Genomic DNA, 15,101 nt, shown 5'->3' with positions numbered 1-15,101 from the left:
TAAAGTTCATTCTGGAAAGGGAATTGTAACAGGGTCATAACTGTCACACTCTGTAGTGTCATGGGAGGAGTCCCTGGAACAGAGCCTGATGCTGCAAATTATGGACCATTTGACTTGAACAACGCATTCTCCTGACCCTCAGTTTGTTATCTGTGTAGTGAGAATTATAACACCCATCCTGCCTTTCTCACCAGGTAAGGATGAAAGGTGATTATTTATCCCACATAGTACAATATTCATAGGTTTGGGTGTAGAAATAACATGTTTGATTATAGGATGCTGACCCACACCTGGCTCAGGAATCACAAAATATGCAAGACGTAAATCTTGTTCTTTCTGGAATCCAAAAAGTCTTGCAAAATCCCTTGGATTATGGGTAAAGGAGCAAGGTCTTGACAAAGCAGGTTAGACATATCATTTTGTTCATTTAACCTAATCTACATAATAATTCTATGGAGTAGTTTTTCTCATTCCCATTTTATAGGGGAAAAAACTTGTATGTATAGAGGTTAAGTAATTTGCTTTTCTATTAATAATAAATGGTCTCGGGCAGATTAGGATAACTCCAAAGCCCATGACTTTGGCCATTATAACCATGCCAGTAAAGATCCAGCAATGCTTGCTGGAGTGACTGACATCTGCTTGCATTTCACTTGTGAGACTAATGGAGAAGAATGTTTCTCCTAATATCTGATGTTGGTTGAATGCTAAGCATTCGACAATCCGTGGCTCATTTAACCTCCATCACTCTGGGAGGTCTGCACTAGTATTAGTCCAGATGATTTCCTCATCTGGACCTATCTTCAGATGAGGAAACTGAGGCTTAGATAGATCACATAACTTGCCCAAGTGAGTCAGGGAGGTAGGATGCCAACACAGGTTTCATGACTCCAAAGCTGGGCAATCAGGAAGTGTCCAGGGGTACGCGGTGTGTGAGACAGCCACATGCCAGGAAGGCTGAGAAAGGAGCAAGTCGCAACAGAGTTATAAACATGGAAAAATCTGGCTTCTCTCATTTTCTGATCCTTCCTCTCCCTTCCCTCTCCCTTTACCCTCACTCTCCCACCTTTTGGACAACAAAGTCAGTTGTCATCACGTGGAGATGAAATGTAAGCCAGGATTAAGGGTCAGGTGCCTCAGCAGAGTCACAGGAAGGAGAAAAACAGAAGGGACACACAAGTAATGCCAATTGTTATTTCTTAGGGTGCTCAGAGCACATGCAAAGGCAGAAATGAGGAGATATTCCTGCAAAAGATGCCATCTGGTCCTGCTGGTTAGCAGGTCTGAGACCTGGGGGAACATATGGGCTGAAAGTCAGCAGAACACCTAATGTCATTTTGTTTTCCTTTCTAAAGGGATCCAAAGAACAGGCTTTCCCTCCGGTGTTAAAGAGATTCAGGCAAGGTTCTGCCTCCTGCCTTGACCCTGGGTTTGTTCCACAGGCTGGACTGTCCCAGTGGGTCAGCCAGAGAGGTTCTGTGTACTAGCTGTCCTTGACTGCCTATCTCTAAGGAACTCCTGGGGACCCCAAAGCAGAAAAGGAGCCAAATCAGATTCATCCAAACTGGATGCAGTCAGCATCCTGGAGTATATGTAAAATTAGAAAAGTCATGGTCGGCGGTGCCTGTGGCTCAGTGAGTAGGGCGCCAGCCCCATATACCGAGGATGGTGGGTTCAAACCCAGCTCCAGCCAAACTGCAACAAAAAATAGCCGGGCATTGTGGTGGGTGCCTGTAGTCCCAGCTACTTGGGAGGCTGAGGCAAGACACTCATTTAAGCCCGAGACCTGTGATGTCACAGCACTCTACCAAGGGTGGTGATAAGGTGGGACTCTGTCTCTAAAAAAGAAAAGAAAAGAAAAGAAAGGTCATGATCAACCTTCAGAATGGAAAAAGATATTTGCAAGTTATGAATCAGACAAAAGCTTGATAACTAGGGTCTATAGAGAACTCAATCCACAACGACAACAAAACCCTAACAATCCTACATATCACTGGGCAAGAGACATGAATAAAACCTTCTCTAAAGAGACAGATGAATGGCTAACAAACATATGAAAAAATGCTCATCTTTCCTAATCATCAGAGAAACGGAAATCAAAACCATCCTGAGATATCACCTAACCCCAGTGAGAATGGCCCACAAAGTCTCAAAGCTGCAGATGCTGTTGTGGATGTGGACAGATGGGAACACTTTTACACTGCTGGTGGGATTGCAAACTAATACAACCAGTTTTGTATGTTTTGTTTTGTTTTTGAGACAAAGTCTCACTATGTTGCCCTCAATACAGTGCTATGGTGTCACAGCTGATAGCAACCTCCAACTCCTGGGCTTAAGTGATTCTCTTGCCTGAGTCTCCCATGTAGCTGGGACTACAGGTGCCTGCCACAACACCCGACTATTTTTTGTTGCAGTTGTCATTGCATTGTTATTTAGCTGGCCCAGGGCAAGTTTGAACCTGCCACCATTGGTGCAAGTGGCTGGCGCCGTAACCACTGTACTACAGGCGCCAAGCCATAATACAACCTTTTTGGAAGGAAGTATAGAGAATCCTTGAAGAACTCAAATTAGACCTCCCATTTGATCCTGCAATCCCATACTAGGCATCTACCAAAAAGAAAAAAAAATCATTTTATCATGACATTTGCACTAGACTGTTTATCGCAGTTCAATTTATAATTGCCAAATTGTGGAAACAACCTAAATGCCCACCAACCCAGCAATGGATTAACAAGCCGTGGTATATGTATACCCATTATAAAGGTGGAGACTTTACATCTTTTGTATTAACCTGGATTGAGTTGGAACATATTCTATTTAGTAAAGCATCACAAGAATGGAGAAGCAAGAATCCAATGTACTCGTTTCTAATGTGAAGGCAGTAGATGATCTATACAAGGTGGTGGGTAGGGGAATGAGGGAGTGGGGAGAGAGGATGAGGGAGGGCGTTGGGGGTTCATGGTATATGGCACACCTCTTGGGGATGGGACACAATTATAAGAGGGACTTTATCTGACAAATGCAATCAGTGTAACCTAATTTTTTGTACTTTAATGAATCCCAAACAGTAAAAAAAAAAAAAAAAAAGTCATGGTATGTACTTATGGGTGCTTTACAATTTATTTTAGAAAGGGCTTAGTGGCGAAGGCGCCTGTGGCTCAAGTGGCGAAGGCGCCAGCCACATACACCTGAGATGGTGGGTTCAAATCCAGCCTGGGCCCACCAAACAATGATGGCTGCAACCAAAAAATAGCCAGGCGTTGTGGTGGGACCTGTAGTCCCATCTACTGGGAGGTGGAGGCAGCAGAATCGCTTGAGTCCAGGAGTTGGAGGTTGCTGTGAGCTGTGATGCCACAGCACTCTACCCAGGGTGACAGCTTGAGGCTCTGTCTCAAAAAAAAACCCCAAAATAAAAAGGGCTTAGTTTGGGGCACCTCCACATTGGAGCTTCCTCCAGCTATTAACAGAGCCAACCTAACACTCAGGAATAGGTGAAGGAGGTGCTGAGCAGAAACTGTAACAGGCGGGGTTTCCTGAAGGTGGGATGGGAATTGGATAGGAGATAGCAGCTCAGAGTGTGAGCAGTCACTCATGAAGATTAGGAAGGGGGGCATAAGCGCTAGAGATATGATCACAGGTTATAGTTAGATGTTTAAAAAGAAGTCGTGTGGCCAGGTGTGGTGGCATGCACCTATAGTTCTAGCTAAGAGAAAAGGCTTTAGAAGGCTGAGGCAAGAGGATCACTTGGGCCCAGGAGCTGGAGGCCACAGTTACGATGATGCGGCTGCAGTCCAGCCTGGGCAACAGAGCAAAACAATTTTAAATGGTCAGATGTATACCAAGAATCTGGACTGTCAACATACTGAAGGTTGTCTCTGCTGTATGAGAGTAGGGAGAGGTGTTGGTTCAACCAACAAAACAAACTGACATAAACAAAAATGATAGCTGGGCACAGTGGCTCACACCTGTAGCCCCAGCTACTCAGGAGGCTGAGGTGGGAAGCCTGCTTGATCCCAAAGATTGGAGGTTGCAGTGAACTATGATCTCACCACTGCACTATATAGCTGAGGATGACAGAGCAAGACCCTGTGTCCAAAAAAGGAATTTATTGGAAAGCTGTGAGAAGTACCTCATGGAGTCAAAGGAAAGGCTGAACAGCAAGCGGGGAAAACAACAGAAACTCAAACACTTGCGAGGATCTAGGTAGCAAGAATTAGTGGACAGTCTGTTTAGCCTTTGTGTTGAGATTCAGATTAAAGAGAAAAAGGCTGATGGTTCTTGTCTGGGTTAGGAATCCATCCTTGGGAAAGGAGGGCCCACCTGCCAACACCATGTCCAATCGGAGAGGGGTGACTCTGCAAAGCAAGGACTAAATTGAGTTGAAATTAGTAAGAATGTTTAAACTCCCCCTAGCTAGGGTGCTGATTTGTCCTGGTTTGCCTGGTTTGGGCACTGAAAGTTCCATGTCCTGAGAAACCTCATACTGTACCTAAGAAGCTTCAACCTCAGGACCCTTCACCATCTGGGTCCTGATAGCAGAAAACTTCTTCTATCTAGAAGGTACGGTTATGACAGAGGCAAAAGAGCCAGCCAGGTCATCTGTGGGTCCTTCTCTGTACTGTTTGACACTAAAAGGCACCTTGGCCCAAACCAACAAAGCGCATCACCAGAATGAAGCAACGGACAGATGAGTGGAACTAGGTCTTTGGCAAAGCCTGAAGGCTCTGAGGGATGTTCTGGCAGGGCTCTGCACGGACTTATGGTTTGGAGGAGGGAGGAAGACAGCAAGTTGCTTTATAGTGGTGGGCACAAATGTGACAGGGATGGCTGTTGTCTAAACAGGATACCTAGCTTCAGGTTCCCAAAAGAGCCTATCATATTCTGGAACATTCAGCCTGGCCTTTAGTGTGTGGTTAACTGGGGCTGAGGTACTGTCAGACTTCATTCGTCAAGAGTTTCTTTTCTTTCTTTCTTTCTTTTTTTTTTTTTTTTTTGAGAGAGAGTCTCACTATGTCACCCTGGGTAGACTGCCATGGCGTCACAGCTCACTGCAACTTCAAACTCCTGGGCTCAAGTGATTCTCTTGCCTCAACCTCCTGAGTAGCTGGGTCCACAGGTGCCTGCCGCAACGCTTGGCCGTTTTTTTTTCTTGCAGTTGTCCTTATTGTTTAGCAGACCCAGGCCAGGCTCAAACCTGCCACCTTACGTATATGTGGCTGGTGCCCTACTCACTGAGCTACGAGAGCCGAGCCTCATCAAGAGCACCACTGCACGCTAACATTGTTCTGCTCTGTACCTATCTGGGTGTGAGAGCCAAACTAGCTCCATTTTGTTGTTTACAGCACAAGCCCCATTCCTAGCTGTTTACCGCATAAGTTCCATTCATAGCCCCTGCGCCCCAACCTCTGCCAGTGAAACCTGCAGGGCCACTCCCTGCTGCCTCTCCCCCACCCCAGGTTGCACAGCCACTGAGCCATAAACTGAGTCACCTTAGGCAAACAGCTGCTATAATAAACAATAAATTTCTATTACCTTGAAATACAGGTAATCAGGCTGCACCAACTCTCGTCCCCCCGTTAAGGGACCCCCCACCCCTCACCCGTACCAATCCAAATTCACCTTTACTAGTGAAATCATCAGCTACCAATGCAAATCCTCCTTTACTTCCTCCTTTACTAATGAAATCACCAACCACCAATGAAAAGTGTACTCATATCCGACCCTACCCCTCTTGCTTTCTGTACCCCATAAAAACTTGCTCCACCCGGGGTTCGAGGCTCTTCCTTGGTGTGTACACTAGGAGAGTCCAAACCCGGGTTTGAATAAAAACCTCACCTCATGCCTTTTACATCGGAGTGTGTCTCGGATTCGTCTGTCTGGGCTGTTTGGGAGAATTTTTGGACCTAACATGGGCATCAACCAGGCCACAGAAATGTCTGTATTTCTGCTCAGTGAGAATTTAGCCCACCTCTGGGAGCCCCAGTGATGCACCTGCAGGGGTATCTATGCTATCTCTTCCCAGGGGAATCTTGACTCTCCCAGTTGGTGAGCCAGGGTCCTCTGTCAGAGCTCCTCCTTGGAAGGCTGGCTGGCATGGTGATGTTGTGTGCTTTCTTCAAGGTCTTCGTCCCCAACAGGCTGCCAGACTCACAGCAACTAGCATGGTCCCTGACTCCCTGCAGGTGTCTGGTGAGGAGCTGATGAGATGGTTCTCAGGCTCATCTGAGTTTTCAGAGGCACCTGGTAAAGGTTGCTCTGAGGGGAAAGGTTTCATCTGTACAGCCAGGGTCCCAGGCACTCATCCCAAGAGAAAGAAATAGGATTGAAGAGAAAAGGCTGGGCGGTGCCTGTGGCTCAAAGGAGTAGGGTGCCGCCCCATATACCGGAGGTGGTGGGTTCAAGCCCAAAACTGCAAAGAAAAAAAAAAGAGAGAAAAGGCTCAGGGCAAAAGGGCTGTGTCTGAGAGGAGAGAGGGGGACAGGGTGTCAAAGTTAAACCCTTGACCCAACTCTCCTCCATGAGGGCCCTCCTACTCCCAAACCTTTTTTCTTTCATTCTTTTTTTTTTTTCTTTGAGATGCTAGCCTGTTCCCCAGGCTAGCAGGCTAAAGAGGCATGGCATCAGCTTAGCTCCACAGCAACCTCAAACTCTGAGTTCAAGTGATCCTCCTGCCTTAGCCTCCTGAGTAGCTGGGACTACAGGCGCCCTTCCCAATGCGTGGCTAGTTTTTCTATTTTCAGTAGAGACAGAGTCTAGCTCTTGCTCAGCCTAGTCTCAAACTCCTGAGCTCAAGGGATCCTCCCTCTTTAGCCTCCCAGAGTGCTAGGATCACAGGTGCGAGCTATCGCGCCCCCACCACTCTTAAACACTTTAACTTTGAAAATATTTAATATTTAATAGTACTCACATAGGCTGGATGCTTAAAGGTGGCTCACACCTGTAATCCTGGCACTTTGGAAGGCTGAGGTGGGCAACTGCTTGAGCTCAGAAGTTTGAGATCACCCTGAGCAAGAGCAAGACCCTGTCTCTACAAAAAAGAAAAAAAACAACTAGCCGAGTATTGTGGTGGGCACCTGTAGTCCCAGCTACTTGGGAGGCTGAGGCAAGAGTATCACTTAAGTCCAAAAGTTTGAGGTTGCTGTGAGCTGTTGACACCATGGCACTTTACCAAGGGCAACAAAATGGGACTTGGTCTGAATCAATCAATCAATAACAATGAATCTCATGAAGGGCAAAAGGCATCGGCCACATCACAAACCCTGCTCTCCTGGAGAACTTCTGCTTATAATAGAACGAAAGAGTGATTTGCATAGAAATGTAAATCCGAGGGTGGTGTAGGTGCTGGCCACATACACCAAGGCTAGAAGGTTTGAACGGGTCTGGGCCAGCTAAAACAACAATGACAACTGCAGCAACAACAAAATAGTGGGGCATTGTGTCGGGTGCCTGTAGTCCCAGCTACTTGGGAGGTTGAGGCAAGAGAATCACTTGAGCCTAAGAGTTTGAAGTTGCTGTGAGCTGTGACACCACAGCACTCTATCAGGGTGACAGCTTGAAACTCTGTCTCAAAAAAAAAAAAAAAGAAAAGAAATGTAAATTGGAGGTTGCAGACTGTTTGCCACAGACCTTCCCTGTGAATAGGGAACTAAAGGTGGCCACCTCAAAGGGGGAAATGAGAGAATGTGGGGAGTACCTGGCCAAAGTTGCAGTACTAGGGGTCGTGGGGCTCACCATGGCAGAAACCACAGCTGCTGTTTGAATTTTTAAGACTTAGCTCCTCTAACCTGCTCAACAATGAATCAGCTGCTCCCTGTCCCTTTATCTGTTTCCCTCATTTGATCACACAGGGTAGTGTGGACAGTCCTCCTTTCTGAGGTACGTGTCCCAGGAAGACAAGGCAAGGCTCTGGCCATTTATTCACTATATTTAATCATTAGGCTGCTACAAAGGTTGGGCAGATTTCAGATGTGCCAAAGTCCTTGGCATTAGCTCTCCCAATGCAGATGAATTTCTCTCAATGCAGCTTCAAAAGAACCCAGAAAGGTCCCTTTAACTGGGTGAGGCAGGGGCAGAGGAGATGAGGCAGGAAGGCATCCATCCACACAGCAGGAACAGCTCGTTGACAAGGGTCTGGGTCTTCCTGCTTAGGGCCCTGCCTCTTGCCACTTCTTTGCACCTCCACAAAGTGACCCTGTTCCATTATGCTTGCCTTTTTCTTTCTAAAAAATCCTGCTCTAGGGCGTGCCTGTACCTCAAGGAGTACGGTGCGGGCCCCATATGCTGAGGGTGGCGGGTCAAACCCAGCCCTGGCCAAAAACTACAAAAAATAAAAATCATGCTCTAAGGGAACCCCCTTGTAAATTTATGTTAATACATAAATTCCTGTTGGGGCTTTATGCTGGCTCATTTTCACAAAGAGAAAACCTTTCAGTCAAAGAAACAAATAAGTGGGGAGGCAGAAGGCCTTCCCCATGATTAAGAAAGCACAGTGCCTACTACTCCACTCAGAAAACCAGAGGGCGTTCTGCAGCCTGGCTCTTGCTCTGCTCTCACAGGGGCCCAGGCCATTTGGGCTGAACTGACTGAGCAGCATTTGAACCCTCCACCCTCTCCCTGAAGTAGGAAAGTGGGCAGGGATATGGCGGGGGAAAGGAGGATAAAGCAGCTAGATGGAACAGAGGGGCAGAATGTAGGAATTATTCCCTCCAAGTGCACTCCTCAGGGCTGCTGGAGAGGAGTGCAGAGTTGTTTCTTCAAAGCATGACTTTTGATGCTTTGAACAAGGGGCTCTGGACTTCTAGCTCTTTAGGGAACCCTCAACCCCTCCCCCCAGGTTTTCCTGTCCCATGAGACATCCCCCTTATTGCTGGTGTGTTTGAGAGGGGATCGTTTCATGAACAGGTGCAGTCAACCTGGGTACTGCCTGGGGCCTCCCATCTGCCTTAAGGGCTAGGACCAAATTTGGCCTGGATCACATTATGCTACGGGGAGGCTGGGGGTGAAGGGGTAGATTCAGGTCACCAGACCAGGGGTGGGGTCAGAAAAAAGGACTGGAAAGGAGTCTACCTGCCTTCCCACAGGGAAGCCCCACCCCAGTAGCCCTCTTGGTTCAGGAAGGGGCTTCACAAACAGAATAGGCTGACACCTTTACAGCACCTCCCTAGTACTTTGGGCGGCCCAGGTGGTAAAGCATCACTTAAGGTCAGAAATTTGAGATCAGCCTGGGCAAAAATTACAAAACTTAGCTGGGTGAGGAAGTGCATATAGTGTCAGCTACTCAGGAGGCTGAGGCAGGAAGATCCCTTAAGCCCAGCAGGTTGAGGTTGCAGTGAGCCATGTTACCACAGCCCTCTAGCCAGAGTGATAGTGTGAGATCTTGTCTCAAAAAAGCAACACACAGGGCGGCGCCTGTGGCTCAGTGAGTAGGGCGCCGGCCCCATATACTGAGGGTGGCAGGTACAAACCCGGCCCCGGCCAAACTGCAACAAAAAATAGCCGGGCATTGTGGTGGGTGCCAGTGGTCCCAGCTACTTGGGAGGCTGAGGCAAGAGAATCACCTAAGCCCAGGATTTGGAGGTTGCTGTGAGCTATGTGACACCACGGCAGTCTACTGAGGGCGATAAAGTGAGACTCTATCTCTACAAAAAAAAAAGCAACACACATACACACAATAGAAGAAAAGAAAGAGAGCTGGTCCCGGAACACAGACATCAGTATATTTTATGTGCACAAATGTGAAAAGGAAGAGACAGAGAGACCAAAAGAGACACAGAGCAGGCAGTGGGCTCACAGACTGATCACATGTCCTTCTCAGGAGCTGCCAGGTGGGAGACAGTCCCACTTACATCAAAGGCCCTTTTGCCAAGCCAGGGCCTAAAGCTTCACCAGGCCTGGGGTGGCCTCAGGGTAGAAGGCACTCTTGCTGCCATAGCTCCTCTTCACTCCCTGGTGATGTCTGCAGGCCCAGAGTCTCATAAATGCAGGTTCTCATGAACTGACCCACTCAGCAGCTGCCCCTCCCCCAGGAGATCCATTCAGAATAAGGGACTAGGACAAAAGGGCTTCATGGGCACACCCTACGTATTATTGCTGTGAATAAGCATAGGCCATTGTGACTCACTGGCATCGAAGAGGGGACAGGGCACAGGGGACAGGATGCCTAGCAGACATCAGAAGCAATTCAACCATGCAGGGCAGCACATCGCAACCTATAACTCGGAGTTGCTTTCAGGTCCAGTGGAGAGAGGCCCAGGACATCAGGTTCACGGACAAGCCATTAGACTCTCCCCACCAGCACCCATACTGCTTGGCAAGGCTGGGATACTTCAAACTTTGAGTTCCTGGGCACTAAGGGATTGGGGCCCAGAAGATCCCCACAAAAGCAAAAGTTGAAGTCTGAGCTACCCCTGGGGAGATCCGAACCTGCAGATACCGTGGTCAGGCCACGGGTTTTTGCCACCTCCTGTTGGGGGCTCAGTGCCCCTCAAAGGCCAACAGGAGCAGTGGGGCACCTAGCCGTAGCAGAAGCGATACTGCATGTTGGCCAGGCACACAGGCTCACGTCAGGACCTCCCACACTTGGGAGCTCGCAGGGCCCGGAGAGAAAGTGGTGCCAGGGAATTCCCACAAGGCAGCATCTGGAGCGGCAGATCCAGGGGGCCTCCGAGGGGTCACTCTGGGCAAGGATTATGGAGGCCTTACGCTGGGAGACATCAGCAAGCTTGCCACTGGATTCAGTTGTGGAAGGGGAGTGTGAAGGTGGCCTGTGTGGTCTTGGGGCCCAGGAGACCTAGACAATATGAAATTAGGGGAAGAGGACCAAGGAAACAATGGCCCAGGGGAAACAGAGAAGCCAGAAAATATTCTCCCCCTGCAATCTCTCCCCATGTAGAGGAAAAAGAATCCACTCCCACTAGAATCCTGATTCTCTGTGGTCCCCAAAGCCCAGGAACTGGGGCCATAATAAAATCAAAGGAAAGACTGCAGAATATAGTTAGTTCATCCCTGGATTTGAGGAGCCTGCCCAGGGAAAAGGCAGGGGAACGCCCTCCATTCTGCTCAGGACAAGGCCAACTGCAGAAAGATTCTGCCAAAGGCAGTGGCCAAGCCTCTCTCCTGACCCAAGACCGCCCCCCCCCCCAGGCCTGTCCCCTGGGTGGTGCTGTCTGCATGGCCCTGGTGGAACAACCAGCAAGGAAAAGGAGATTCTCTCCACAGGTCTTGTCGCTTTCTAATGACCTATAAAAATGGAAAGGCTAATTTCTTACTAAGAATCCTAGTGTGGTCAAGAAGAAACCAGGTACCATGGGATGGTACACTTTATGACGGATCCCTCCCTCAGAGTCGGGAGCAGAGCCAGAAGTGGGCTGGAGTGAGGATTCACCCGTCCACTGCCAGCAATGGACCTGCCATGGGGGAAGAGGGGCAAACAAGATGACAAAGCCCATGAATGTGGCAGGTTAACACTGTTTAAGGAGCAAGCTCAATGGGCCAGCTTCGCTGGGAGAGTGGGGGCGCGGGTGGCACTGAGAAGGTTCTGCCACAGGGCTGGGGCTATGGCAGAACCAGAACTGACCCCTTCCCACAAAGGGTGCTCAAAGGGCCTTCCAAGGCTAAACGCTCTTTTAGAGCTCTAAAAGGCTCTTTCTTCCTTGCTCACTCTCCATGGGTCTCAACAACAGACACCTGCTCTGCTCCTCCATTTACCCAGAAACTAGACTGCTCAATTGGCTTGAAAAGACACCAGTCAGGGCACAGATGACCCAGAACACTGCCTTCCTCCACTGAGCTGACTTGCCTCTAGGCCCCGCTGTGGAGCCACAAGGCCCCTCTCAGCTTCACTGAGGTGTCATTCCTTTTCAACAGGGCCACCGTGGGGAGGAGCCCTGCCACAGCCCTCCAGACCCCAGGCAGTGGGGTGGCACGACTCAGGAACGCCCCTGGTGGTGGGTGGCAGGGGTACCAAAAAAAAGGCTGCAGGACAGCCGGGGGCCTGTCCGGCAGCTGCTGTGTGTAGAGTCAAGGATGGGGTGGGTGTGGTGGCCACCATGAACAAAGGGCCGCTAGTGGTAAAGGCCTTGAAAACGAAAGAAAAAGGGAAACGCCACCGAACACACGGGGATTGAAACCTCCAAAAGCCCAAGGTTGGTGGGAATCCAGCACCAGGGGGGCCCCCAGAAGGCCAAGGGAGCAGCGTGGGGAGGAGCCACAGGAAGGCCTCCCAGCCCTTGCAGACCAGCATCGCTGCTAAGCCGCCTCCCGGCTGCCCATCTCTCAGGCCGCAAGTCAGCAGGCCCCAGGGAGGTATTGGTTGCAAGCAAGCACCTGAATATTGCCTAATGGAACCAGCCAAAGCCCAGCGGAATCCCGAAAGAGGGAGGAAACTCAGGCCTGGCCTCCCACCTATGGCCCGGTCCTCAACATCCCTTAGCCGGGACAGGGCCTGCTGCTTCCAAAGTCAACCGTGTAGTCCAGTCAAACACAGGCCGCCTGCCACCAGCCTTCGAGCTGGGCTGAGATCCACGGACCCTTCCCAATGTCCTTCTGCTGCCTTGACACTCCTCAGCCCCCAATACCTGGTCACAACCCCCCACACTCGCCCACCCTGAGGGGGTGCCTGTAAGTAACGGGGCCCCAAGGGGCTGAGGCCGGGCTTGTGCTGTGCGGAAGGGGCAGCCCCACCAGCGTGGTCTCTTTGTCCATGGGTCCCCTGCCCCCTCCTCAGTCAGTCTTGACGTGACCGTTGGCCAGGGCCAGGGCGCCGCTGGGCTCCCCGGGCTCTGCGTCCTTGTCGAAGCGGAGACGGAGGGTGTTGCGGATGATGAACTGCTCCATGATGAGGGCCCCGCAGAACCAGGGCACGGCGTACTCCAGGGTGATGAGCCCCATGAAGTCAAAGTCGAACTGGGAGTAGTCCCAGGGGCAGGCGTTGAACTGGCGCAGGATGAAGCCGGTGGTGAACTCCCACAGGTAGGTCCAGAGCGTGTAGATGAGGCAGCGCAGCAGGAGCGGGCAGCGGCCGCGCAGGCGCAGGTACATGCGCTCCACGATGAGGATGGACGTGCCGTAGATGAAGAGGGCCCACACGCTCGTGACCCCCGGGAACTTCCAGTTCAAGTTCACCACGAACTCCCAGGCCGCTGTGAACATCACCTCGCAGAAGTAGCCGTGGATGGCGTACAGGTACCAGCGGGAAAGCGCCGTCAGGGGCTCGGCAGAAGCCATGGTGCAGGCTGGGGCCGGCTGCTGGAGACACAGAGACAGAGGTAAGGCGGGAGCCCCTGCTGCTGCCCCCACTGCACAGCCCAAGTCTCTGGCCTGACCAGGCTGGAGGGGATTTCAAACCTGCCTCTACTTTCTCCTTCCCCTAGGGAGGTGTCTCCTAACTCTGCCTATAACTTCCATGGATTATCTGGGGTCAATTGCAGCACTGGCTGTCCTGGCAGATAGCAGATTTCTCACCATGTCCATCCCCCAGGGACCCTATCTCTTCCCTTACTTCCTCCCACACAGTTCCATGTTACTCACATTTCTGCATACCCTGCCACCTCTGTATGTGTGTGCACATGCCATTTTAACCATTTTAAGTGTGCAACCTACTGGCAATAAGTACATTCATAATTTACTGTAACCATCACCACCATCCATTCCTAGAATTTTATCATCATCCCAGACTGACACTTGTAATCCTAGTACTCTGGGCCAAGGCAGGTAGATTGCCTGAGCTCATGAGTTCAAAACCAGCCTGAGCAAGAGCCAGACCCTGTCTCTAAAAAATAAGTGGGCGTTGTGGCAGGTGCCCGTAGTCCCAGCTACTTGGGAGGCTGAGGCAGGAGAATCACCTGAGCCCAAGAATTTGAGGTTGCTGTGAGCTATGAAGTCATAGCTCTCTACTGAGAGCAACAAAGTGAGACACTGTCCCCAAAATAAGTAAATAAATCATCCCATGCTGAAACTCTGTACCCATTAAACACCAACTCTCCGGGCCCTCAGCCCCTGGCAACCACCATTCTACTGTCTCTGTGAATTTGACTACTCTATAGATACCTTATAGAAGTGGAATCATATGAATATTGCCCTTTTGTGACTGGCTTACTTTACTTAGCATAATGTCTTCAAGGGCTCATCGATGCCGTACGTAGCATATCAGAATTTCCTTCCTTTTTAAGACTGAATCATGTTCCATTACATGTATGGATCACATTTGTTTATCCATTCACCTGTTGGTGGATACCTGGGTTGCTTCCACCTTGAGGCTACTGTGAATAAGGCTACTATGAACACAAGCTGTGCAGATATCTGTTTGAATCCCTGCTTTCAATTCTCTTGCGTATAAACCCAGAAATGGAAATGCTGGATCATATGGTAATTCCATGGTTAACTTTTTTTTGAAGAACCACCATGCCGTTTTCCACAGGGGCCACACCATTTCACATTCCCGTCAGTGATGTACAAAGTGATCCAATTTCTTCACATCCTTGCCAACGCTTGTTATTTTCTGTTTGTTTTATAATGGCCATTCTAATGGGTATGAAGTAGTGTCTCATTGTGGTCACATTTGTCTTTGTCCCATTAAATGGGGTTTTGGTGTTTAGTTACAATGTTGAGTGGAAACCAATGAACTAACAGAGGAAAAAATAACCCCTCTCCATACTTCCTGCCCCCTCCCCAACTCCACCTGTCTTCACAGTCCAGCTCCCTTCCTGACCCAGCCCACAGGCCTCTCTAGGTTCGCCTTGCCCTCCACCAGCAACTCTATGGACCACTCATTTGACCCATTATCAAATGGCCCTCTACTGACTTTTTGAGGTATGTACCCTTGTGATCCAACTGGCCAGTGAACCCCTGAGGGCAGCAACTGTGGGGCAGTCTTGTGCTTTGCAGCCTTGACACAGGCCTCTCCTGAGAGGCCTTCTCTAAATGACATGTCCTATTTATGTGCAGGGTGGCATGGGAGAGTTCAGGGCTGAATCAAGGATAGGAAGGCAGGGCTTGAGGAAATGAATCCCAGCTCTGTTAGCTGCCATGAACACCCAGCTTGACATCAGTCGACATCCCCTTCAAGGTGGGAGAAGAGGCTTGGCGCCTATAGCTCAACCGGC

At 49.8% G+C, this 15,101-nt stretch overlaps 1 protein-coding gene across 3 annotated transcripts in view; it reads right to left on the bottom strand.

Moving 5' to 3' along the window:
* Nucleotides 1-12,384: 12,384 nt before the first annotated feature.
* TMEM229B (transmembrane protein 229B) overlaps nt 12,385-15,101 on the bottom strand; it is a 12,479-nt gene continuing 9,762 nt past the window's right edge. The window contains exons 1-2 of one of the 3 annotated variants that reach the window (XM_023517628.1): nt 14,096-14,113; nt 12,721-13,242 (exon numbers count right to left, since the gene is read on the bottom strand). In XM_023517628.1, the coding sequence (XP_023373396.1) occupies nt 12,721-13,242; nt 14,096-14,107 (534 nt within the window). In that variant the 5' untranslated portion in view covers nt 14,108-14,113. Of the gene's footprint in view, nt 13,246-14,095; nt 14,114-15,101 lie in introns of those variants that run through there. The other 2 variants (XM_003797381.3, XM_012809863.2) reach the window with 2 other exon arrangements.

Source organism: Otolemur garnettii, unplaced genomic scaffold (assembly GCF_000181295.1).
Source record: "Otolemur garnettii isolate 467f Iridium unplaced genomic scaffold, OtoGar3 scaffold00115, whole genome shotgun sequence".
In the NCBI taxonomy this organism is placed as follows: domain Eukaryota; kingdom Metazoa; phylum Chordata; class Mammalia; order Primates; family Galagidae; genus Otolemur; species Otolemur garnettii.
Note: the sequence above shows the minus strand (reverse complement) of the source record. Positions and strands in the feature narration are given on the sequence as shown.